This window comes from Trachymyrmex cornetzi, unplaced genomic scaffold (assembly GCF_001594075.2).
Source record: "Trachymyrmex cornetzi isolate Tcor2-1 unplaced genomic scaffold, Tcor1.1 scaffold99, whole genome shotgun sequence".
Taxonomy (NCBI): domain Eukaryota; kingdom Metazoa; phylum Arthropoda; class Insecta; order Hymenoptera; family Formicidae; genus Trachymyrmex; species Trachymyrmex cornetzi.
This window is the reverse complement of record NW_017300343.1, coordinates 2,486,237-2,512,634: the sequence shown is the minus strand read 5'-3', so window position 1 is coordinate 2,512,634 and position 26,398 is coordinate 2,486,237. Positions and strand designations below refer to the sequence as shown.

Sequence of the window (26,398 nt, the reverse complement as noted above, 5' to 3'; positions counted from 1 at the left end):
TTATGTCGCGAATCCGAGAGAGCATCTCAGGGAATTGGTTAATAAATAATGCTTGCAGATTACTTCTCTCTGAGAGACGCATAAATATTTCTGATGTCCTCGTTCAGCGAAAACGTTCGAAGACTTTAAGATTACCTCATTATGGAGTCGTTTGAAATCCATACGTTTCCCATCCATGTTGAAACGAAGTGAAGACGTAAAAAATAAGTAGGAAATATATGTCACATCGGAAAGAGCTAGCACGGAATTTCCAGTCTCGCGAGATAATTGACGGCGTAGTACGTTACATGTGGGCGCAATAGCGAATGCAATTTTTAACAATTTCAGCGTTTTAACGATCGTGATGTAGCATTCTGTAAAGTGTCCGGTTAGAACCGGTGTCCGGTTACTTTTATACCAGAATCGATTCCTCTTGTTGCCTGTTTTTGAATCTGTACGACACGCTTTCGTTTACTGCAGCAATCGATACGGTCTGACGAACGAGGACCTGAATCGACGCTGGAGCAATCCCAATCGAATGTATCATCCGGTGATCTATCACACGAAGGGCCTGATGGAGTACTGCGCCAGGGTGCTGCAGAGACCGCCCCACGTTTTCGTCGACTATCACGGCCATTCGCGGAGGAAGAACGTGTTTCTGTTCGGTTGTTCAAGGTCGGGTTCCTGGAGCGCCGCGGACAGGGCGAAACCGGACCAGCCGGTGCAGTATTTGGTAAGGGAATCAACGGAAGGGAATCGAGGCTAGGTAATATTTTTAGATCTCATGCGGCATTATTTATCCTACCTTTACCTGCCACCGGGCCAGCCCGGCGGACGTTTATCATTTTCAACGGCCGTCCGTTCAATGTGAACTTTCGATTTGCACGAGCAATTACTCGCCGACAGCCGCCTATTCATTTCGCGCGTCGCTCTGCCACATTAATGTTATTAGTTACTGAGCGTTACTAAGAAAGTGCTCCGAGAAAGTATTTCTCTTCTTGGACTATGAAACCTTGATTCTCGTTAGAACCTCCAAATGCGATTTCGTAATCTTTACGACTCTCTTTCTGTATCAGATGTTACCGCATCTCATGCAGAGGACATCACCAGCTTTCGCTTTGCCACTTTGCTCCTTCAAGGTCGAAAGGAACAAGGAATCCACCGCCAGGGTCGCTGTATGGAGGCAGTTGGGTGTTCCGAGGTAAACGACGGCTATATCCTGAGCAGATTGAGATCTGGCTCGCGATGAGATTTCGTGTAGCAAGGTCGAGGTTACGTGTCTTGTAAAAAAATTTGTTCTTTAACAACTTAAATTGTACTATTTATATTTAATATTAACATTAACTTGGTGAAACGTTTCTTTTTGTATTCACATTTATAAAAGTCAATATTATTGATACCGCGATGTTGTAATTGAAAAAAATGTCACTATGTCTCGTTTACACTTTAATGTTTTTTCAAACAGAAGTTACACGATGGAAAGCAGTTTTTGTGGATGCGATCAAGGCGTATTGGCGGGATTACATCTCGACACAGAGCATCTCAAAGCCATTGGAAGAGATTTCTGCCAAGCTTTATCGATGATGAAGGATGGCGGTGACGATTGGGCCATCGGAAAGTACGTGCAAATTTGTTGTTATTAATTCATTTTTACGGTATAAATTGACTTAAATATAAATTTGTTGAAATACCTTTGATTGAGATAAAACACTTATATTTAAAAAAAAACTTGCAAAATATTTAGAAGAAAATGTACTTCCAGGGACTGTATTTAATCGGCAAAATTATTTTCTAAGATCGTTTTTGAAAAGAATAATTTTTCTAAGTTTTAACTTCCTACGGGCTATAAAAGATTTTACAGAATGATATATTATTCAATATATAGATCAACAGAGCAAGCCTGTTGTCCGAGAATGTGTGTTTTACGAAAGTCACGGAAGATACCGAAATGCATTCAAGATAAACATGCTATACATCATACCACAGCGTTTTCTTAGCAAATGAGATAAATAAACAATTGTATTATAAGGCAAGATTTGTGTGTGACCATTCGTGTGCGCGCATTGTTAATTTAATGCTTTCGCTATAAATTGTTCTGTATCAACATATATGTTGTTTTTTCCTTCGTTATCAATCAAACTAACAATGTTTCTGTAAACTAATAATAGGTAGTAAAGCGAAAAGAGCTGTCATTTAATTTATACATCCATTACTCTTGAAGTTAATCGACAGTTCGCTTATTTAGCTTATCATTCAATATGTTTCTTGTTAATTGTGCCTGTTACTCTTTTTAGAATTCCTGTGGAGAAACATATTCCCGTGGAATCAGGATGCATGGACAACGACATATCTTCCAGTAGTGAATCCAATGATTCCGATCTTGAAACTTAAGGAACTACACCTCAGTCAAATATGAGAACAGCTATTTTAACAACAAAATTGATTACAAATATTTACTCTCGTGCACTTATAAATTTAAAGTTTAATACAAAAATTATTTCTATTCTGAATAAAATATTATAGTATAGTACGAAATAATATTTCACGAAAAGAAATATTTCAAACAATATTTATTTAAAACTCGTAACAAACATTTAAAGCTATTCTCTATGAAAATACTATCTACATATCGTAAAGTCTATTTGTACATATCTTGGACATCAATATTTCGTAAATTATGTTCCATAATAAACAAGATTATGTTTGTTATAGATTATTTAATATGTGATTTAATACTATTTAAGTATGGCCGCGTATAATTATTCAATTTCGAAATAAAATTCTTGAAAGTTGAAATTTTATCATAAAATTATCATCTAAGATCTAAGTAGTAATAAAACAATGACATTTAGAAAGCTTTACATTTTTGGGAAATTTGAATTGTCTCTTGAAAGGCAAAATAGATTTAGATAATACCAAAAATAAATAGGGAACTGTATCATTCCCTGACACGGTACCTCGCTCTATACTTTGTACACATAATTATATAAATATAGGAAATAAATGTTAATGAGTTATGATTCCCTGTAAATTTATAAGATTTCCCTAAGACTTCCTAAAGTAATTATTTGTGTTCCACGGATTAAGTTTTCGATGAAATCTTTACATGCGTATCAATATAACGCTTATTGTAAATTTTGTAATTTTCGGCTATTATTACGTTGCTTTTTAAAATAGGCATTTCCAGTGTAGTATACATGCCGTGACATGTACTGCACAATAATCTGAACACACACACGATAATTAATGAAGAAACTTAAAAAATTGATAAGATGATTTATAATAATGTGCGAATCAATACGTAATATGTTGAATGATGTCAAAATAAATGATTATTTATATTACATAATACTACAATATTGTAGTAATTAAATATAAATATAACATCGCACACAATGTTTAATACTAATACATTAATATTAGTATTTAAATTCTGATAAGAAACAATTTACATTCGACATTTTATGTAACTTTATACTGCAGAATTTATGAGGATATTCTCAAATAGCACACAGCATCTACAAAGCGTTAAAAAGCGTTTGTATATTTTTTGAGCGCTTTGCAGGCGGTGTTACTTATTGCTTGTATTACTATTTAACGGAATTATTTCTTTATTACTCCAAACAAATTTTTAGAAAAATGTAATTCTTGATAGAAACATGTCGTATCCAATTAAGCATAATCAGTCATGTATACTTGTGCGTACACTATACTCATATATATTATTTTAAGACCAAATAGTTTTTGTCATCGAAATTCGATGATACGGATATATCGTGCGAATTGTATCTCAAATCGCATCATCATTCTATGAGAGTTGGCAATTGTTGTATTTCATTATAAATAACAAATATTTCTACAATATATAATTTTTTCTATAATAAAGGTTCTTCAAATGCTCCTCGTAGACTAAATTATTCGTACATTGAAAAAACAATTATTCATTTAATTAAATTAATTTAGTTTGTCTTTATTGATGATGAATGTATGTATTTAAGTCAAACATATATTATATTTTGCTTAAATACATATATTCTTCAACGAAAGAAATAAAAACAATTAAATTAATATTTTTCTTAGTATATGGCAATATAGTTTAAAAAAATCGTTGATTGACGATATAAATTGTGCTCTGTAGTATAAATTGTAAACCGAATCGAAATTATATTGTATGCAAAAATTACACGCTACGTTCATAAATGATCAGTTAAAGTGACGCTAAAAAGAAGATTCGTTATTTTGTAATCACAGTTTCTCAAGAGACTAATATAAAGAGAGATTTAAGTAAAAACATCGGAATGAATTTCGATAACATTATTGTCTGTTTGGCGCGTTAACGATTTGCGTAATCATTGTATAATCCATCTTAAAACAGCCTAACGCCTTATTATAAATATATAAAGCTTTCTGACGAAATTAAAATTTGTTTTATACAAATTGCTAAAAAAATTCTTACTGTTCTTAATTGTTTGGTGTAACGTCGCATGTGCACATTTATATAAAAACTAAAGTAACTAAAGTACTGAATGAGATTGTAGCTCCTACTGCTATTATTTACTATTTCCAACGGTGCAAATAATTTTTGTTGATCTACGATTAATCTCCTATCGTTGAATGATTCGACGATAAACACCGTGTGCGCACACTTGCATTTAGGAAAGCGGACAATAAAGAAGCAGTAATAAGAGGATATTCATTATCATCGACTGAAATTGCATCTTGGAATATCAAGCTTTCAGTCTATCTACGTTTGACTCATATGTTTATTTAAACGAACGCTAATATTCATACGGAAGTATGAATTTCGACAAGGTAACACAGGTAAGAAATGGATTATACCGATTTTCGCGCTGGTTCGGCAGAATAATTGGGTTTGGTAAGTAATCGTGGACTTCACTCGATGCCATATAGCTTCTTCATGTGCAACTTTATCTGCTCATAGGTCACCCACAATACGATGTTCCAGGATACCAGACGCGAGAAACTCGGCACGAAACCTTTATAGAACGCGGTGGGACCTTCCTGGACGAAGGTCTTGATAGCGCAGTCTATCGCGCCCTTGTACTCGCCGGCGGCGCTGTTCATGTAACGCGTCTTCACGACGTCCACGGGACTTGCCGCCAGGGTGGTGCAGAGTCCTGCGGCGGTCGCGGCGGTCAAGTGACACGGTATTCCGTCACGAAGATAACCGCTAACCAGAATGAGGTCCTTGATGATGTCGTAACAGACTATCTCCGTCACGTTCACGATAGCGTTCCGTGAGACATTCGGCATGGTTCCTATGTGTGACGAAATAGAGAATTACTTTCCATGATATTGCAAAAATGTCTTATCTACTGTTTGTGCAATCTTTAAACAATTCTATAAATAATATAAGAAGTTTCTAAAATTAAAAATATTTCTACTCTATAGGAAGACTCACCTTTCCAAAGACCTTTCGCGCCTTCTCCACTAGCGATACTCTTGTACGCCTGCAGAGTGGAGCTATACCTTACCGATGATCGCCCATTATTCCCAGCCTGCATGCGGATTTTAACGACGTCGGTCGGCTGAGCGATCATCACTGCCAAAGCGCCCGTCGTGATTCCCGCGGCAACACGTACGCCAATGTTCATCGATGTACCGATCTTATTGTTACCTGTTGAAATAAAAATGCACGATGAAGAACTAGTCTCTGACAGATAATTTAAGAATTAAGAAGCGATATAAAATCGACGCAAATTGTGCGTCAATTACTTTTTACCTCTCATTTAATGTTCATCAATTACGATCAATATCGGTTAATTTAATGTCTTTAATATTCATAAGCGTTAGTAAGCTTTTCACAATTAGCTTGACATTAATAATAAATGATAAATTATTATAGAGAACCGATGATGTTGTACCGCGAGCGATCTCAAAAATAAAAATTAACTTGTCGATTATTATATCAAGATAATGAAAACAAATTAATTAAATCTTCTGTAAATATTGAAAAAGGATACAATTTCGAAATTCTATTTTAAATTTGAAATTATATTTGCGTATAAATTTATCATGTCTTATTTTTTCAAAGAAAGTAAATAAGCCTATTTAAGCCGCAGCACAGGATGTATATAGATGCAAATTTTTTGTTTAATAAAAGTCTTATTTTTTAACAGAGTTATTGATACTTTGGATATGCTCAGAAACAAAATAAATTTAATAGTTGCAATAGATTATTTTAGATTAACATGAATTATATAATTTACATTTAAATCATCGATAAATGTAAAAATTCAGAATTGAATGCAACTTAAGATTAGGAAAAAAACATTTTGGAATATGCATTATATTGATGCACACACAAACGAACTATAAATAATCCATTCAGTTCTGCAAATTAATTTTTACACACGTTTTTGAGAACTTTTAAAAATAAAATATAAAATTCACGAACATAATGATACCGAAAAATCAGAAGAGTAGACATAGCGATTGAATCGCAAGACTATACAAACATGTTTAATTGAGCAAAATTTTAGAAAAGTCTCAGCAATACATCAAAGATAAATTATTGTATTACATCCAAGCAAATATATTTGTAGCAAATGTATTTAAAAAACTTTGTAAAAAGAAAACAGTTTAAATACCGTATTTTAAGGAATTAAAACTTCCTTTTTGCGAATGTAAATGGAGTAAAATACATAAATATATAATAGTCTCACGATTATTCAATGCAGAGAGTAAGAGTTACAAAAGATGTTCAAATCCTCGCCTTTGCTGTATATTCAATCTTTTAGCTCTCCCATTTCCATTTTCTAACTGTATACTTTAACTTTCTTTCACTTCCTTCCTTTCCACCTTTCTCAATTTCAAAAACGACAGAAATGAGAACGAGGAACGTATCAAGACGATCCTAGACGATTCGTGCGTAAAGTTTACGAGAGTTTTCATCGTGATAAAGCGAGTGTCGATATGAATATGCGTGTCTATGTATATATAATGTTAGACATTCGATATTAGACATTTGTTATTAACCGTCATTCTTGACTATTTTTTTAGTATTTAGGTTCTCCAATGTTAAAATTGTTAAGATAATTGGCAAGAATTTAATCGTCAAAGAATATTTATGAGTATATAAAAATATACTTCAAATATAATTTTACAATTATAATTCATTAAATATATCGTCTAATACCGATACGTATGTTTGCATGTTATGTGTGTTATTAATATGACAAAACGTTTTATTGTACACGTATAAGATGTATGAATGTATATTATACACGCGTTTAAGAAATTGTTGAAATTGTAACGCGCGCGGCTACTCTCGTATATATCATAGAAGATATATTTATATCAAAAGTTAGGAGTTTGTTGGCTGTACCGTCGAAGATTCCAGCGTAGAGTGACTTCACGCTGTCGTAGAGGCCCAACCGTATGCTGGCGAAACACATCTGTCTCTGGAGTCCCGCGGATAGACCTCCGTACAGGCTCCTGTAACCACCCTCGCTCAAGCACACCGCCCTCACAATTCACCCTCAAACTCGTTTCCAGGGTATCGTTTGTACACATTTCTCTCTCTCTCTCTCTCTCTTTCTCTCTCTATATCTCAATGTTTTTTAAAAAAATATTATTCGCTTTTTTTTACGCAAATATTGCGTAATTTTTCCTTTTTTTCTCTTCGCCTTTTTCCTATCCGCGCGATTTCGTACCTCGTTTTTTTTTACAATATATAGATATCCTATATATTAATGCTTTGAAGCGAAAGTCAATATTACTCGTTAATAAAGTGATTTACAGTTCGAAGACGCGCGAGAGAAAAGATAAGTAATTCGAGAGCTGAGAAATAACTAAGAGAGAGCGTGCATTATTTGTCACGTTGACCGCGCATTTTAATGTTGTATCACATTCAAAAATAGAGAGGAAGAAGACATCGGTGATTGGGAAAGTAAGTCATTACTATATAAATATATAGACAAAGTAAATGAAATAAAATCAAAAAGAGAAAGTAAGAAAGGAAAGAGAGAAACTACGTGGAACTTAAGAGAAATATATCGCGAAGAGATGTGTAAGAGGGATAAGCAGGTTGTCTTTCGAAATTTTATAAGCAGCTTCATTGGAGAAACCATTATCAAAAGATATAGGAAGGAATTTCGTGATTTATGCGCCGTACAAAAAAGTTTACGCAAAGCATCACGTATCCACGTTTGTACGTATCAATTGTCACGAATTCTTTTTATTGTACAAATTAATTGGAAATTTATATATAAATATTTTGTACAAAAGAAACGAAACAGAACAGTTTGGTTAATTTTTCGAATAACGGAAAAAGAGATGCGAAAGACAACCCGTGCAAAATACAAGTAAAAGAATAATCCGTAAAAGTAATAAAACGGTAAGAGGAATTGATACAGGCAATATCATCGACAAGTCTCATTAAACTTATAAGTACTTGTTTCGTTTTATACATTTCGATCTTCATCGGATATAATGTGTAATCCTTGGAAAGTAGTTGCATTCCTTTATCTATTTTGCTTATGCAAAAATTGTTCTACGTGAGTGAGTACTTGTCCATGGCATCTGACTGGAGGATGAAATAAAAATCATACTTATTCGGAGATTAATCGTAACAGTCTAGAAAGTTTTCTAAAACAAGCAGTTATTGTACATACATGTGCCAGATGTCGAGCAAAATTTAATGAAAACACGATAAGCCGCAAACATTTTCTCATCAATCCTCTCTTTACTAACAATACATGAAAACCGGTTAAATAAGTTAAGTTAATCAGTCGCTTTTTTTAAATGAGGCTTTTCTATGTGATATAAATATAAATATCTATTATAAACCATTGAAGTATCAAAAGAAATATAAATAAGTATATTTTTTATATTTGAACTGAACACATAATTTGTGATTACTTATATATAAAAATTTTTAAGTTACACATTTAATAAATTGTATTCGGAATTAATTTTTAATCGATTTTTTATATTCAGTATATTTATACGTGTAATTTAATTAATAAACGACAAAAAAATTAATCAGCTCAATCTGACACACGCCGAAACGAGAAATCTGGTTAATAATAGTTGTGTATTACGAAAAAAGTACCGCACGTTTTATTATTTCAGAGAGAGCGACAGCTGAATATAAAATAGTTATTATAATCAACGAGCGATTGCTCTATAAATATTTTCTATAAGCTTTAAATTGAATTATCACTCTTAGGCAAGAGGAAGTCCTGCGTTTACAGATTCTGTACATATTACAATATTATGTTCAAATATTAATAGCGCAAATAAAGTTGTTCTACCTACCATCGACTCTTAAATTACTATTATGATAACGAACAACGTACCTTGCGCCTTCGTATCTGACGATGTTTGCGACGGTCTGGAACAATCCTGGCTGGCTCGTTCTTACTGCAAAGACCGATCCTTCCGCTGATGCCAGCAACAGGGCTTGGCCTTCTCCCGCGATCTTGAAGAAAAATCATTTCGATCGTGAAAGAAATAATTCGATTTCTAGAACGGTGAATAAAAAGACGCAACGAGATAACACGCGATTATTTCGAAGGATATAATTCAAGTACAATTATTATTACTTAGCTCACCTGCATTCTGACTTTGGCGGTGTCCAACGGAAAGGTGGCTAAATCGGCGATGCAGGCCGCGGTGCCTGCGGTAAGTAATTTCACGCCAAGTGAAAAGTCGTCCGACATTCCTTGCTTCATGATTTCCGCTGTTCGGTCACTCTTTTTCTCTTCCAAGATCTTTTTCCCTCTTATTACTGCTGATGCGTGCTGTTAAAAGTGAGCGTGGATGCCTCGTGAAGGATGGTGCAGGATTCTTGGATAAATTGGCTAATTTCTTCAGCGTGACAGTAATTTCTCCCTTGAACTCGCTCGTTTCCTTCCAGCGGGATTTCTTTTTATTAGGCAAATGATCCTATGTACATTATATACAAAGTCCTACCAGAGGACAGGAACTTTCAGATCTTCATGGATTCAACTGGTGTTCTTAAAGATACGTTTCCCTAAAGTGATCGGGATACGCGTGGAGTCCTCCCGATCGCGAGCACTCGTGTTTGATTTCTTGATGGTGAACTTCTTTATACATACTATTCTCCTGTGAACAAATGATGCAAAAGAACGCCGTACAGTATTCTGATACGAGAAACAATCCGCTCGATGCGAACGTGATCGACTGTCGCCGCTAAACTGACAGCCGTTGCTTTTATCCCACGAGAGAGTTAGTACTATATAGTGCGATTCTAATTCCACAAAATAAAGCGGGTGTACTCCGATTCTGTAACTCTTTAACGGCAGTATCGTTATATTATAGTTACACATATATTATACAGTATAGTAAAAAAGCTGCCCTAGTGATAACATACCGAATTATCATCAAGAGTTACAGAATTGGGGTACTGATAAGCGTAAAAGTATATTGCGTCGCGACCGAAGGTAGCATATTCAATTACGCAAGTATCGAAGATCAACGATCATTGAACAAGGCGATTAATTGTCTCGAGACTATTAATCGGTGTCAAAAATCCACTCTTATGTGAATATATCGTGTTATCATCTTGAACCACGCACACGCGGTGAAATCCTGGAATATCTGGCTATCGAGTCATTGTAATGATATACTGTAATTATCGTTAATCGCTAATCGCGATTGATACCGAGCAAGATTCGTCTGCTGGCGTCGTTATGCACGTGCCTCTTAATTACGTTTACAACGGATTTCTTACGATCGTGTCGTAGAAGCGTAATGTAGAAGTGTTAGACGTATTCTCGTTTCTGCCCCTCCAGAAGAATCTTGCTTGGGTACCGAAATAAACCGTCGTAGATGAGGAGAGAACTTTGGTCAGCTTGGTGACTTGCCAATACCGAGGAGAGAGGCTTAGAGATCGGCGTCTTCATTTGTGATTATAATAATTAATCGTTTACTCTGATACGGTGTTATACACAAGAAGCCGCAAAAGTAATTGAAGTCGCAATGCTAGCAATCGTATGTTTATATTTTGTGTCGTCTAGATGTTGAAATATAAATAAGTAGATTAAATAAATGAAGGTTCAAAGAACGCGACGAAGTGAGCAGACTTTGTCCGATTATTTTACTTCGTAGAATAATGTTTATTGAATATCAATTGCAACTAGTTAATCTGTTATTGAGTTTAAACGAACAATTATATAGTGAAATCAGTGCATCGTGAGTATGTAATTATTCACTCAATATGAGGAAAGCGTCGCGTCAGTAAATTTCAAGTTTCTACATTTTTTAAAACATAAATTTAAAAGATAAATAGAGAGAGAGAGCTAGCATCATTCGATGTGATCTAGTAGTATTCTATTCTTTCTTTGACTTCGTAAATGATTTATATGAGGACTACTTGATTGGTCAAATCCCGTTAAGCTAGCTGATTACGCAATAGACGGACTGAAAGTTCCAGTACATAGTCCAACAATCGTCAAACGCGCTCGTGCGTTTTGAAATTTGTTAATAGAAACTGTGAGAGAGAATAACCGTCGTCATTCTCGTAAAGACGACATAGTGCAAAGTCCACGTTGAATCATTTTCACCGCATAACGAATTAGGCACCACGTTGGTGCCGTGCCTCCGCAACGTCACAAGCGTTTATCATTGCGAGCGATAGCAGAGTTTTATTTTTGAACTGTCATTGAACTTTATGTTTTTAAATGTAATTTGGAAAACTTAATAAAATTTGCTGAGATCAGAAGTTATTCGATAAATTATTTCGAGGTAATTTATTTTTTATATCATACGTAATTTTTGTATAATTTAAATTTTGAATAATTTAATTTTGTCACTGGCATAATGTAAATTAAATTAAATCAGATTCTTTTTTCAATTGCATATAAACAATTAATTATTTGCTTGTTGCTATCTTTTTAAAGAAATCAAGATAGCCTTCGAAAAATGCGGAACTTTTGTAGTATCCTTGCGAAAATACGTCGAAGTGAAATAAAAGGTTAGTATTGATTTTCCTTATCATGTTGATAAAAAAGCACGGAATACATATGTACATATGAACAGAATCGTGAGATATTGTTAGCATTGTTCTCCAACGTAGAATTTTTTCCGTCATTATGTAATTTATAATAATTAAAATACGTGTATGTATACACACAGAAAAATACTGTATTTAAATGTTAATTATTTGTTTCAAATATTTCAAAAGTTCATATATTCACAAATATATCATTACAAACATTAAATTATTATTATTCAAAATATATTTTGAATACTAATAATAAAATTTAATACTTCAATCAAAATTATCAAATTACAACAAATTCGATTTTTTTATTATATAAAATCGCTTCTTTGATAAAATTTTAGAATATTTTAAAAAGGAAAGATAAATTTTTATTTTGAGTGCATGATAATAAGTTTTCTTTGTTAAAATGTATGAGTAAGTATATTTTAAGACTATTATCAAGAAATATTCTTTGTTAAAGATAACCATTACTTAAAAGAAAAAGTAAATTAAGTAATAATTTTTTTAATAATAGAATGACATTTTTTTGTGTATAAGTTTTGTTTTAATATCAAAACTTTAGCTCATGTTTCTTTTCCCCTTTTATTTTTTCGAAATTATATCAGTTTACATAAAATCGTAATTTAATTCTTCTTTTTACGGGACCATTGCTTGACTCAATCCGATTATTTCAGTCTGGGTCAAGTTCGAGCTCATGCATTATTTTTCGAAGAACTCTCCGCTTCAAGTCGCGAGAATCGGGATCGATGGATGATAATAACATGAGTCATGTGCGATGAAGTAAAATGAAAATCGCACGCGAAAGTACTACCAGTTTATTTGCCGTATATCGCGGAGTGGGCGTTTTGGAATCGATGTAATGCAAACACAATACATCACGAAACGTAGATGCAGCGTTTCTAATTTTCCGTCATTTCTCTTCTACGAAGTAGAATCTCTCCTCGAACATTTTAGCGCAATTTGCATCCCGCTAAATTGCTCGCAAAGCCACCGACTCGCAAATATGTTTTTACATAAAACGATGCTGATTGGTGCAGGGGAAAACTTCTGATTGCAATTTGCAACTTGAAGAGAACAATTCAATTTTTTGTATGTTACGAATAACGTTGATCAACGCTAATTGTAATTAGTCTAATATGTGCTATTTATTTCGTAGCCATTATTAAGTTTTAGGAAAAATCAGAAATTTAAATCATGACGAGTTGATTAAATCGGAACCGCGTTTCTTAAAAGTTTTTTTTACAATTTTTTAATTATTTTATTTAATTTTATATTTATTACATCTTTCATTATACACAATAGAAACATCTAATTCTAATAGATATCTCTAATACGGTCAAAACAATCGGACATAAACATACAGAAAATTGTCTGTAATAATTTATATTACAAATCGATTTATATTATATGCAATTAGCTATCGTGTTTTGCGGATTCGATATGATAATCACAAAATATCATTTACAATCCAAATGTGTGCGGTTATTGATTTTCCAACGAATGATTAAATCCCATGATAAAATAATGGTAGGATATGCCAGACGCACACAGTATATACTGTTGTCGCAACATAATCATGTTACTTCAATATCTGGCTATTGACTCATAAGGCATAATCAGTTTTAAAAAGCGTTAATAAAACGCGACGAATTTGTCTAAATACTCGCTAATAAAAGGATAATTTCCTGTCTAATACAATTATAACATTCTTGATAAACAGTAGATAATAATAGATGAGTCATAAATGCTTTAAAATTTTGTGAAGGTGTTCCTCATAGATAAAAAGGAAGAACAAATATTCTTACGAATTAACATTAAGTCGCAAACGCTTCTCGTTATCGAAATAATGGACAAATACAGTAGTATCAAATAATGATTTTATTTAAATTTAAAAGTTTTAGATATTTTTTTGTTTATAAAAGATACTCAAAATGTCCATCATTTTCCACACATGCCTGAGCAAGAGAATCTTGCTTTGATAATTACATTTGTTCTTCCTTTTTATCCAGGAATATGAAATTTTAAGACATACTTATGACTCATCTGTTTAGTACATTAACAAATCAAAGGGTGAAGAGGTTTTTCGGGTTTGATGAGGAAAAAAACCATTTGATGAGGTAAATGGAAATTATATGTAAATAGAAATGAAAATAGCAGGATATACCGTTTAATTGCGCAGCGTTAATGAATTAGCAAATTGTAAAAAGGCAAGAACAATAACAATATAAATCATTGATCACTTACCAAGTGTACAGTAAGTAGGCAACAACACAACTGAAAGGAGTTGCGAGAAAGCACCGTTTATACCGGCTCGCCGACCAATGGAGGAAGATCAAAGTCGATGCTGCCCAATGGATAGTCGTTCACGGCGTCATTTCCCACCAAAGAACGCAGAGCTTGCGGAAATCGATAATTTCTAGAAGCGCGATGGCGGTGAATGGCGGTCGCGATCAGCCGGGTGATTTCTTCGCGAGGGTGAGTCTGCAACCCCTTTATGGGGACGTCGAGAGAATCAAGTTAGAAGAACGTTTGATAGCAAATTGGACTTTCTGTCAAGGAATAAGAAAAAAAAGATAAGAGAGAATACGAAATACATTAATTAAAAAAGATAAAAGAAAAAGGGGTAGTAAAAAATTTTCACTTACCCTGAACGTTAAATTATGCTCATAAAGTTCAATTAAACTAAGCGAATCATCCGTCTCGCGTATTATATTTCCAACTCATGCAGCAAAGTTAAATATATTTAATGACATTTCGCGACGTCAGCTGCTTGCATTTCAAAGGCTTTAAACAATACACTCATAGCGTATACTCGTAACGTTACGCAATAAAAACATTGCTAATTCTTATGTAATAGCATTATATTGATTTTGACAGAAATACATTTGACAAATAATACAAAAATACAGAACGTAAATAATTTTTAACTGTAATTATACTTTTGTCCTTATTAGCGGTTTTTAATGCTTTTTAAATATTCGTTTATCTTCTATGAGGCGTAAATTCACTTTATCTGTGCAAAGAGTAAAAAATATATCTATAAAGTAAATTAGTGTTATAGATATATTTGAAATACATATATTTCACTTATAATTTATCATTAGAGATAAATAATTAGTTAATTAAGTCTTTTACCAGCATTTATATGTTAGACCGGTATATTAAATATTTTTATGACAGCAACAAGTTGCATATTTTCATCACTTCATCCAATCCAGTTGATTGGAACAGTTGGAACGGCAATACGTAACACCGCTGTTTTCATACTTTGACCTTTCAATATCTCTTAATAATTTATTAATGTTATACCATCATTTCAAAAACTTTTATACGAGCTTATATCACTCAAATATAAAAATATTAAAGTGACTTTAATTTTATTACAGTGTAACATAATAATTTTTTATTGATTTTTTAAGCTTACACTTCAATATTCTGAATATTTTTTTTTACATCTAATAAATTGAAACAATTAACACACAATTACAAAAATAATTTTTGCTTTTTGAGTCTCAGAAAAAGTAAATTAAAAGGATAAGACATTAAAAACTTATTAAGCATTTATTGCTTTTTGATAAAATTATTTTACAATGATGGAATTACACAACGTTTTTAAATTTAAAGAAAATTGTCGTAGAAACGTCCTTCAAGGATAAGAGTAGAGACTTTATATAATCTCTCTTTGCTCAGTTGTTTATAAACAAGAGAGTTTAATTATTGGATTTACTGCAATAGCAGTGTTGTATTCATATTTGGTTCTTATATTTAAAAGCTTTAAGCACAGGATTAAGATGTCAATTACAGAGCCGCATATTAGCATCTTAAGATATAAATTAAGACATCAATCTTGAAATAAGAACGGACTATGAATACCGGTCATTATTAAAAAATTTATCATAATTAAGTTAATTCTTCCTCAGTTTGTTAAGTCATCCATATAATTATTTACATCTAAAGACCGATTTAAAAAAAAAGGGAAATCATAGAAGACAATTTCAATGAAAGCATTGTCAACATTCAGGAAACTATGATCTCATCATATTTGTAATATGTCCAAGTGTTCATTCATATGAATCTCGTCTGTCTTTGAGCTTTGGCCGCCTGTGCATTATTATTCGCTTTGATGTGCTTACTTATATTGAGGACACAAATGCCTTGCCACCCGAAGTTGTATCGGAGAAGGCATAAGGAATGAGAAAAAGGAATGAGAAGATAGGCATAAGGAATGAAAACGCATTTGTGTCTCCATGCGATACACACGAGGGCAGTTTAATAAGTCAGTGACTCCTTTTAATTTTTTTTTAAACTAAAATTTTATTAATTTTTCAAAAGTAGTCTTTTCAAAAAGTCACTGACTTATCAAACTGCCCCTGTATCTTATAAAAGTGAAGTAAATTGCAAAATACAACTCGCACGAGTCGTACGTGAATCTAGCAGATTATATCACAATAAATATCTCGTTGATCATGTCATCGCTGAGCGATTCAGGTGTCAGCGAATGGCGATAATTATCGTCACGCGGCCCTCATCATGTGTCTAGCCATCGCTATGTACGTCGCTACTGGAGCACTTAGTATAATTTGGCATGTCTTGTCGATAATCGGCGTGTTTCTGTTAACTTTACTGGGTAGAGCGATTTTGTTAGTCGGTCACACAGTAACAAGAGATCACACCTTGAGGAGACGTCGAGTTATTAGTGAACAACAAGAATCATACACCGATTCTGAAGACGATCGTGCTACCAGGAGTGAAACATCCCTGAAATCGAGGCACTCCTCTCAAATGATAAGATCTGCTAGCGCACAAACGAGTGAATCAACTCATGAAACTTCTATTTCCATCTGACACTCGTCAATTGGTATATTTCTTTAAGTATATTTCTTAATACTATGATCGGTATTCATAGTCCATTATTATTTCAAGACCATCTTAAATAATATCTTAAGATACTAATATGTGGTAAGACTGTACTTACGACAAAGAATCGACTTTGAATACCGTCCTGTGATGCTTGAATTTATAGTCAGCGTGCGCAAAATAAATTTTTCTGCTCGTCATCATTGTTCTACGGTATATTACTTTTTTTACAAACTTTTTTCAGATATTGATTATGCGAGGTGCTACACAAGAGAATAGCGCTGAAAATTGTACCTTCAAATATTCAGAAAAAAACATTTGTATCTGCAAAAATGTAACTGCTGATAGTTATGTAAATAAATTACTGTAAAAATAATTCCAAAATAATTACATAAAATTGTGAAAGTATTGTATATATACGATTATATTTGCATCAATTTCTGCGTGATATTTCTTTGTCTTTATCTGGCACTTAACAAATTGTCTGTCAAATGTGTTGACAGATTTATTTTTATAGATTTATGGAAGCAGCACCATTTGATTCACTCGGTTTTACGAGATTTTAATTTATAACGATTTTAAAATGAATTTTATATTTATTGATATCACCTTTGTGTAGTTATTCTTTAATCACAATAAACATAATTTTAACTTATCTTTAAAACAAAACTTTATTGGATACATTGATTAAAGATAAAAGCTTTATTTTTAATCGCTGTTCTTTAATGTATTTGGAAATTAATCACAAAAATATTAGCAATAGGAGCATAATAATTATATTCTTCAAACGTGTAAAATATAATATTAATTTCAATAACAAATATTTAATATTATAAGAAAGCTTATGTATATATGTACGATATTATAAAGTCAAATATGATATCGTAGGAAAGCTCATCTATTCTTTGTAAGACAGTATAAGTGGACGGAATATGTTAATACGTCATAAGAAATACTTACAATATATATATATATATATATATATATATGTATATATTTTTTTTATATATATATAATATATATATAAAGATATATATATATGTATACAACTACTTTAACAAATTCTTTGTGCGTACTAGTCTGTTATATACAACGGCAGTGTTCTTGTTTAAATTGAAGAATTACTTTGATCACTTTACTTGTATATAAATATAAATGTGTATATATATATATATAAAACGAAAAAAGTATATATATGCATTAAATATTCGATTGATAAAAAAGGTATATGTAAAAACCATTTTTTGAAATAATTTTATATAAAAAAGAGAAATACTGCAAAACGATTTTATCAAAATAAATTTAAGATAAAAAATTATATATGTATAGGAAGAATTTTGTTTCCTTTGTAAAAAAAAGAGAAATGATAATATTCCTCTTTTTTTTATAAAACATGATCACAAAAAACATACAAATACCTTTTTTATCTATTGTATACAGTTTTGTATGGTATTACGTATATATAATTATTTAATTAACAGGCATAGTTGACACTGCACTATGAGGCGTTGTAGGTCGAGAACCGGCAATAGAATGTGTCGTTGATGCATTTAGAGACTGCATTGTACCAATCTGAAATAATAACATGTTTTAAATTTAAATCTTAATGTTTATAACCATACGATTTCTGTAATATACGTTACGATTACGATATAATTAATTTAATAATATATCATACCCGCAAATGAGCCAGATCTTCTAATCTTGTTAGATCACATAATTCAAGATATAAAGAATAAACGATAAGCCAACCATATGCAGAAACGCAGAGAAATATTATCCATAGAAGACACATCATGATATTATATGCAAATATCATGTCATTTACAATGCTGAAGAATATAAAAGCAAAGAATCGGAAAATTGTGAAAACGGCAAAACTGTACAACCATGGTACCATTCTCTTTTCATGTTCTTTTCGCAGAGCTCTGATCAATATAAAAGAAGTCACAAAGATAACTATTCCACCCAACATCGAGAACAATGCAGACACAATCAGAGCATTTCGAACTGGAAAAAGAAACAAATAATATTCTATGTTTTGATCAATTTTTGAAATTTATATTTACAAAATTTTTTTTTAAATAAACAAATGGCCTTACTATGTTGATTGCCCACATAAACAAATTCATATGATATGATATAATATCCATAGTGTGTAGAGCCAGGCGCAGCTTGTGACAGACAGTAGATATCAAAAATAGCTGTACATATCGTGAAAAAGGCTAGGCACTGTAAGAATATTTATTCTATATTACTTAAATATATTACAAGAAAGCAGTTTCAAATACTGTTTTTGTTAAATGCATACCAATGAAAATACAGCGGTAAACATAGCACCTCTTTGAATGTCGAGTATGTAAGCATGCGTCACTATCGGTTTTTGATACCATGGAATCTTTACGCTGCGAGCAGACCTTGACGATCTGAGATTTGCACTACTGCGAGTAGTGGTTACATGGGAATATACAGATGGTGTTCCCATGCTGGGAGACTTCTTTCCATAATGCATCTTGACCCACTTGCAAATAAAATAAAACATGATCAACGTATCAAATGAAACAAAGAATTCAATAATACAGGATTTCATTTATTCAAACATGTTAGCAGATAATTCTGATAACCAAATTTGAATAACAGAGGTAGATATAGTTCTCTTTTCTATCACTATTTGTTAGTTCCGATAATATCTAGTAAATATCAATTAACAGAATTGTTACTTATTCATATAATATCTGTTTCTACCAATGTAGAAATAGGTATTATATGAATGTTAAATTAATCTTTAACTTGCTTTTTATCTCTTTCTAGTTCTAAGAATTAGAAAAGAATAAAATTAAACTAAGAAGTTAATACTTATATTGGTAGAAATGGACATAAATGTGGAGTATGATAGACGGAGTTCTACTGTATTCTATTTACTATAGTTTATTTATACTTACGATTTATAGAGATGTTAAATAGGTAATCAATTATGCAAGTTCCTTACAATAATGCGATTAACGATATGTATTTATGTATTGTTTCCTCTTCTGGAACTGAAAAATCACATAAACAGACAATAACAGCATAATAATTAACGCTGTGATTAGCATTTTGTTTTTTGCCAAAGACGTTCAATTTTTTGCATAAATTTATTACCAATAATTGAATCATAGCAGTAAATGCAAAAAACATACGCTGATAATAATAATATAAATTTAATAACAAATATATTATGACTCATAGTGTAATTTTTATCAAATTTGCGATTTTTGTGCTACAATATTAGAAACGCTAGTTATTTACACGCGCGTATTCGTATGAATGCACTCACTTATTGCGTTTGCATGCTTTAGAGCGTATGCAAAACGTTTTGTACTAATTTTTCGTGTAATGGACACGCCTTGTCAAATATTCGAAACGCTGTTTCAGTCGCTTGGGTCGCTTGTATGCTATTACGGTCATGGCTAAAATGTGTTAGATAGAGTGGAAGGTATCAAATGAACGTAATGAAAAGACAGGTGGAGTGGGTGGAGTGAAAGTCAAAGTATCTTTCTAGAATGAGTTTTGGAACGCACCAATATATATACGCATATGTTGTAAAAGTATGAACAATTATCATAACATAATTTAAGTGATTATAACAATATAATATGAGCGATTACGATAGTCATCGATGTATATCTTATAAATAAAACATTAATAGGATATCGTTTTGATTAACATTATTATTATTAGTTATTACCATTAATAAATCTATATCACAAATAAAATAAGGTATCTCAGATATTTTGATTTTCGATAAAGTTCCGATTAATTTAATTGGCAGTCTAAAATAAAATTTCGAATTATATAATTATATATACATTTTTTCTTTCTTCTCATATGTATTCAATAATAATTAAAAAATTAGTAATTCAATGAAGTTAAATAAAATAATACAGATATAATTACTTATAATAAGTTATAATTTCTTTAATCTTATCTAATTATTTAGGTATTATTTTATGACATAAACACCGATTAAATTAGCCGCTGTTTACGTTTAAATGCCTCTAGCTGCGTATTCTGTAGTCAGAGACATCTGTTACTTATGTCATTTTGAAAGTGTGAACATTTCCCACTAAAATCCAGTCAACAAACGCTATCCTTTGTTTACATGTGCTTGATTTCTATTACTGAATTAAAATGAAACGCGATAAATTGTTTTTCCGACGTATACTTCTACACTACTTTAATTTGAAAACAAGTGCAGCTGAAACTCGTCGATTGCTTGCGGAAACTTATGGTGAATCTGCTCCAATGGAAAATTACGTAGAGATTAGTTTCGACGATTCAAAAGTGACGATTGTGACATTTACAACAAAGAACGGCCAGATCAAATGGAAAAAGTTTGAAGATAAACAACTGCAAACTCTATTGAAAGAAAACTCTGCTCAAATACTCCAAGAATTGGCTCGAAGTCTAACCATTTCACGACATTTACGAGCCATATGGAAAAGATTCAGAAACTAGCGGCTTTCAATGCAACCCTAATAACTAAAACTAATAACTAAAAAAAAAACTAGTCAAAGTCCTCGCTGATAGAAATATACATCTTTCATAATGATCGAAATGCGCTATAATTGTTTATATTCTTAAAGAAACTGTCAGAACGCCGAAATGCCTCCATCTAGTTATTTGTTACGTTCGCGAGCCAATCACGTTGGATTTTGAAATTACGTACGCAGATGCTTTGTTTCTCTTTCGCGTGGGAGGGATTGAGAGGGAGCGAGAAGCAAGGACGCTGAACGCTCTCGCCGCTCTCGCCGCTCTCGGGTGCACTCGGCTGCGTCCATTTTCTGAACACCATGCAAAGCTCGAGCTCGGGGGGAAATGAATGCGACGAATACAAATAATGGAGAGTGTGCGTCTTTCGGTTGATTCGCCCGTAAAGTTGTGATCTCCGTATGTGGCATGCGTTGAGTGATGTTGCGAGTCGCCGAGTCGTGTGTTTTTCCGCTCGATGAAATGTTGTGCCTTACGTGTCTCTGACTTTTCGTATGTCCCGAGCCGAGACGGGATTTGTTGTCGCCTGCGAATGAAGACTGCAGGGAAAGACTCGCGTAGTCTCACAGAGTGAACGAGAAGTATCCGACGAGACGGGCTGGCCGGTATCCTGTCAATCCTGTGACGTTTCGTGAAATGTCAGTTGCCGCGGTGTCAAGACTGTGACACCTGTGTTGTGAGTACCACTGTGACTCGTCAGATTGAGGTTAGACACCCGCCGCGTTCCGAATGTAAACCTGTCTTTATCCCGCCTACGTTGAATGTCGAAGTCGAACTAAGCTAAGTCAAAAACCCACCACCACCGACTCCTGTCTCCGTGTTTGGAAGGCTCGCACAACTCGCAGACTGTTTGGGGAACGTAGTTGTATGTACAATTGTGGTGATACATCTCCCGGTGCTACGTCTATGCATTGATGTGTGTATATACCGTTTGTGTGTTATGTTCCTATCTCGGTGAATAGGGATTGTAGAATCATGTAAGTGCGCATCCACTTACGTAGCGACTAACTGTAGAAGTTGTAACTTAGTTTTTTGTGTACCGAGAAAGATTGAACGTAGAAAAAGAATGAACGTAGCAAAGGAATGCGTTTGTAACGTTATCGCTTCTAATGGTATGCGTTCCTTACAGGGCAGATCGAGATTATGATATGGGTTCTGCAACAGAAATGATGGTAAATGATTTTGATGACGAACGAACATTGGACGAGGAAGAAGCCTTAGAAGGTAGCGAGGATTCTCACAACGAGTTGTCCAACTTGCAAAAGGTATATCTCCGCTGTATCTGATATTAACACTTTGCACATTATATATTATACATTTGTCACTTTGTAACAAAGTTCTGATCCCGACTATTCTAGGATCAAGCCTGAGAAATGAAAAAATCGAGCCCATAAATAATTACAATTATGATAAGTTTCCGCAACACTTTGGACTCAAAGTGCGTTCTCGTAGTGAGATTCCATGTTTAGTCCATAAAGTACGCTCGATGTAATAATGATCTATTTTTGTCTCTTTGAGCAAGGAAGGTGATATGCCACTGAAAGATCTTCTTGCCATGTACGGATACGGTGATCCCTCGACGGAGAATTCCAACAGTTCCGATCACATGCTGCTACCATCTGGAAGTGGTAATCCCGAGACTCAGGAGCGTTACTCGGACAAAGGTGACAACGATGCAGACGACGACGATGATGATGACGAGGCTGATGCAACCAGTAATGAGCCAGACCTTAAACAATTCTATACAGAAATGTTGGTTAAGGGAAAGGATAAGACAGCGGCATTAGTGGGATCAACGACAAAAGGCAATAGCAGTATTAGTGCTGGCAGCAGGAAACGTAGAATCGATGACGATGAGGACGATGATGAAGATGCCGAAGCCGAAGATTGCTCGGGTATTCGAACCGGAAGCAGGAAGAAAAATAGAGCGTCGCCTACAACGGAAAGTGCTAATGCTGTTGAGTGCAGTGTTATAGTTAATTTAGGGGGAGCTAGTGCTACTGATAGCACTATCGAAGAAGGTAATGCCAGTGGCGCAATCGATGGCCCAGAAGATAGGATAGTCAGTGCGGGAATAGGCAGTGGCAGTTCGAGATTGTTACGGAGTGTTTCAAGGCCGCAGAGTGAAGAAGAAGAGGACGATTGTGACTACAGTCCAGACGAGGAGGAATGGAAGAAAACAATCATGGTTGGTACTGATTACCAAGCAGCGATACCAGAAGGTTTGTGTCGTTACGACGATGCGTTACCATATGAGAATGAAGATAAAATGTTATGGGATCCCAGCCATATATCCGAGGAAGATACAGAAGAGTTCCTAGAACGCGCGCAACTTCCAGCGGTAAAGGGCGGTTCATTGCCGGCTGGATCACATATTAGAGATGACGAGCAGGCTTTGTATCTCTTACTACAGTGTGGCTACAACCTTGAAGAAGCATTACGAAGACGTCGAATGAATGTACTTCCTCCTACGGATGCAGTGAGTCTTTGGTCAGAAGAGGAATGCCATAATTTTGAATCTGGATTGCGGACTTACGGAAAGGATTTTCATCTTATACAGAAAAATAAGGTATGCGGTATATATGTAGAATTAAACCTTAAATCTTACATTATTAAAGATTGAAGTGAACGTTAAGAATAGAATGGTTCCAATTTATTAATTAAAAATACTCTCTCTGAGGTTTAATTTTGCATTGCTAATATTATTATATCGCTTAATTTTTTTTCACAACCGTATAAAAAGCGTTACCATTGTACGGTACAACAAAAGTACTATTGTAGAAATTTTTTTCCAATGAAATTAAAATGTATAATTTTATATTACACTATAATTATATTATACAGTTAATTTAATACGTACAAGTTGTTGCTGTATTGTGATGACTCAAACTTGACAATAAACTTTATAGTGAATCATTACTTTCTTCAGGTGAGAACGAGATCGGTCGGAGAGTTAGTACAATTTTATTATTTGTGGAAGAAAACGGAGCGCCATGACATATTTACGTACAAAGCGCGATTAGAAAAGAAAAAATATGCTCTGCATCCCGGTATCACGTGAGTATTTTCTCTATCGCAATTTTAAACCTTTACATTAAAACACGAAAACTTTTTGTAATGGATATATTACTTACAATCTATTAAAATATTAAATCTAACACTCTAAAATAACATTACCCAATTAACACTTTACAATATAATTGCTTTCGTTAATACAATTACTGCAAACGTGAATGACAGAACCATTAAATCGCAAGCAGGGACTATATGGACCGATTCCTTGAGGAGCAAGAGGGAGTGCGAGATCGCAGTAGCTCACCAAACGTTCATTGTTTGCTCTACGGTGATACCAAGCGGCAAAGATCGAGTACCAGCGTGACCAACAACGACGAGTCCAAATCAACAGATGCTTGGGATGGAAACGTGATTGATCCATTGGCGGATGTTAATGGTCCAACACCACCGCCACCACCACCGCCTCCGCCACCACCGCCCTTAATAACGTCAGCAGTGACTACCATGTCCTCAATATGTAATTCCAGCGCTTTAACCACACCGACATATTGTTCACCATCGACTCGTCATCCAGACTGTCCTTCGTCTGACTCGGGTTGTGTAAATCCCCTAGCGTGGAGTGGTCTAACATCCCGAAGTCAACCTACCTCTTCAGTTATTACAACAATAACGATAAATACCACCACAGCCACTACGTCCACAGCAATGGTCACAAGTCTCGGCTCGACAAATACAGTTACCACTAGTTCTACCGTTCCTGCTGCTAGTATTGCCGCCACTGCTGTCCCGAATAATTACTATCATCAACGAGTAACATCATCCAGAAGCAATGATTCTCACGACACACCCTCGCCCGAGAACATTTTACCTCATCTGCCCCCTTAGCGTCTAATCCGACCTTCAGGTGTTCATCCTGAAAGGCGACGAATGTCCTTGCGCGGAGTGCCTAATTCGGCACTTGCACCATCGCTATTGTCGTAACGCATAATATTCGTTAATATCAAGGATTATATTTTTATACTGTATCGCGCGTAATATAATTATTAATCTTGGCGCAAGTGCGCGCTGTTGTATAGTGGTACGAAAGATGAAAGGACGCGCTTTTGCGTGAAAGATTAGAGCATATATTGTATGTAAGGTTAAAGATACAAATTGAAAATAAACGCGGCAAAACGAGCGAGGGTCATTGTAGCTTTCTCTATTTTTCTTCTATCCGTTTATGAACTTAGAGATATTCCATACAAAAAGGACGCATTTCAAATGAGACTTTGTTGGGAGACTGGAGCGCCAGTATTCGACAGAGAAGTGAAATAGTATTATGTACTGTGACTGTAAATTTTCATGGATAAATCATTGTATTGCATAGTTAATATGTAATTGATCATGATTCAATTTGTCGAAGACAAATTTGTCTTCGCGGATCGGCAATAAATTTGTAAAAAGTATCGTGCGGAACTTCACGGTATGATTTATTAGTTCGATAAAAAATAAAATCTGGTAAATGTTGAATGATAAAGTTAAACTGAAAGTTAATAGAAACATGGTCATTATTATTTTAATGTAAAGAATACGCATTAATAGCAATCCTAACAATTCGTTTCCCTCGTTAAGTAGTTGGCTGTGTATAAAATTATATAGTTTGTATTTTCACGTTTTCCTAGCAATCTATTTAAGAAACACGAAATATTTCTAATTTACTGGATACGCATTATATTATGTTTCATCATTTATAAATAGTGTTGATATAAAAAAAGTACAGGCTAAATTAGAAACGTTGAATATTATATTCTTTAGATTCCTGTTGGCCTCTTTACTCCTCATCGAATGTTCCTATATATTTATAATACACGATGTATGAAAAAAGTTAATATGTTTATTACGACGTTATCAATTAACACGTTTGCAAATATTTTTTTAATCTTTTACAAAATAACATACACGCTAAGTGCTCTATTATATTATACATGCTTAATTATGTCTTTACTTACAGTCATATAAAAAAAATGATAGCTTTTAATGTTTAAA

General features: G+C 33.7%; 4 protein-coding genes across 15 annotated transcripts in view; 2 read left to right on the top strand and 2 right to left on the bottom strand.

Annotated features, from left to right (window-relative positions):
- LOC108770202 (cytosolic carboxypeptidase 1) overlaps positions 1-2,440 on the top strand; it is a 32,073-nt gene extending 29,633 nt beyond the window's left edge. For 4 of the 5 annotated variants that reach the window (XM_018521657.1, XM_018521659.1, XM_018521660.1 and 1 more), the window contains 5 exons: positions 460-712; positions 1,056-1,180; positions 1,445-1,597; positions 1,865-2,008; positions 2,274-2,346. In XM_018521657.1, the coding sequence (XP_018377159.1) occupies positions 460-712; positions 1,056-1,180; positions 1,445-1,597; positions 1,865-1,976 (643 nt within the window). In that variant the 3' untranslated portion in view covers positions 1,977-2,008; positions 2,274-2,346. Of the gene's footprint in view, positions 1-459; positions 713-1,055; positions 1,181-1,444; positions 1,598-1,864; positions 2,009-2,273 lie in introns of all 5 variants that reach the window. The other variant, XM_018521658.1, reaches the window with a different exon arrangement.
- Positions 2,441-4,112: 1,672 nt separating this feature from the next.
- LOC108770196 (mitochondrial uncoupling protein 2) lies at positions 4,113-14,455 on the bottom strand. 2 transcript variants are annotated; one of them, XM_018521645.1, is made up of 6 exons: positions 14,216-14,455; positions 9,558-10,071; positions 9,303-9,424; positions 7,328-7,437; positions 5,402-5,617; positions 4,113-5,258 (listed from the first exon to the last, which is right to left on the bottom strand). In XM_018521645.1, exons 2-6 carry the CDS (start codon positions 9,675-9,677, stop codon positions 4,873-4,875), a joined length of 954 nt encoding a protein of 317 aa, XP_018377147.1. In that variant the 5' UTR covers positions 9,678-10,071; positions 14,216-14,455; the 3' UTR covers positions 4,113-4,872. The 2 variants fall into 2 exon arrangements, with proteins under 2 accessions (XP_018377147.1, XP_018377146.1); XM_018521644.1 differs by lacking the exon at positions 14,216-14,455 and having other exon boundaries at positions 9,558-10,146.
- On the top strand, positions 6,091-26,342 carry LOC108770195 (mesoderm induction early response protein 1). 7 transcript variants are annotated; one of them, XM_018521643.1, is made up of 7 exons: positions 6,091-6,102; positions 16,307-16,781; positions 17,073-17,088; positions 22,488-22,623; positions 22,881-23,927; positions 24,288-24,415; positions 24,619-26,334. In XM_018521643.1, the coding sequence occupies exons 2-7, from the start codon at positions 16,502-16,504 to the stop codon at positions 25,256-25,258; spliced, it is 2,247 nt and encodes a 748-aa protein (XP_018377145.1). In that variant the 5' UTR covers positions 6,091-6,102; positions 16,307-16,501; the 3' UTR covers positions 25,259-26,334. The 7 variants fall into 7 exon arrangements, with proteins under 7 accessions (XP_018377145.1, XP_018377143.1, XP_018377142.1 ...); XM_018521641.1 differs by lacking the exons at positions 6,091-6,102; positions 16,307-16,781; positions 17,073-17,088 and adding an exon at positions 21,674-22,034 and having other exon boundaries at positions 24,616-26,342; XM_018521640.1 differs by lacking the exons at positions 6,091-6,102; positions 16,307-16,781; positions 17,073-17,088 and adding an exon at positions 21,674-22,223 and having other exon boundaries at positions 24,616-26,342.
- Positions 18,192-20,265, bottom strand: pasi2 (Protein). Its single transcript, XM_018521646.1, has 6 exons — positions 20,145-20,265; positions 19,771-19,866; positions 19,140-19,349; positions 18,931-19,060; positions 18,507-18,838; positions 18,192-18,400 (listed from the first exon to the last, which is right to left on the bottom strand). Exons 3-6 carry the CDS (start codon positions 19,338-19,340, stop codon positions 18,299-18,301), a joined length of 765 nt encoding a protein of 254 aa, XP_018377148.1. The 5' UTR covers positions 19,341-19,349; positions 19,771-19,866; positions 20,145-20,265; the 3' UTR covers positions 18,192-18,298.
- Positions 26,343-26,398: the final 56 nt, after the last annotated feature.

What these genes read in the sequence shown, in the direction of transcription:
- pasi2 (XM_018521646.1), bottom strand. Translation starts at nt 19,340, where the DNA reads ATGCATTATGGAAAGAAGTCTCCCAGCATGGGAACACCATCTGTATAT. An exon ending in TTACCGCTGTATTTTCATTG is followed by an intron (nt 19,061 to 19,139) that starts GTATGCATTTAA and finishes ATATTCTTACAG; the next exon opens with TGCCTAGCCTTTTTCACGAT. An exon ending in TTATGTGGGCAATCAACATA is followed by an intron (nt 18,839 to 18,930) that starts GTAAGGCCATTT and finishes TTCTTTTTCCAG; the next exon opens with TTCGAAATGCTCTGATTGTG.
- LOC108770196 (XM_018521645.1), bottom strand. Translation starts at nt 9,677, where the DNA reads ATGAAGCAAGGAATGTCGGACGACTTTTCACTTGGCGTGAAATTACTT. An exon ending in CTACGCTGGAATCTTCGACG is followed by an intron (nt 5,618 to 7,327) that starts GTACAGCCAACA and finishes TTATTTCAACAG; the next exon opens with GTAACAATAAGATCGGTACA. An exon ending in CGCGAAAGGTCTTTGGAAAG is followed by an intron (nt 5,259 to 5,401) that starts GTGAGTCTTCCT and finishes CGTCACACATAG; the next exon opens with GAACCATGCCGAATGTCTCA.
- LOC108770195 (XM_018521643.1), top strand. Translation starts at nt 16,502, where the DNA reads ATGTGTCTAGCCATCGCTATGTACGTCGCTACTGGAGCACTTAGTATA. An exon ending in ATCTTATACAGAAAAATAAG is followed by an intron (nt 23,928 to 24,287) that starts GTATGCGGTATA and finishes TACTTTCTTCAG; the next exon opens with GTGAGAACGAGATCGGTCGG. An exon ending in GCTCTGCATCCCGGTATCAC is followed by an intron (nt 24,416 to 24,618) that starts GTGAGTATTTTC and finishes AATCGCAAGCAG; the next exon opens with GGACTATATGGACCGATTCC.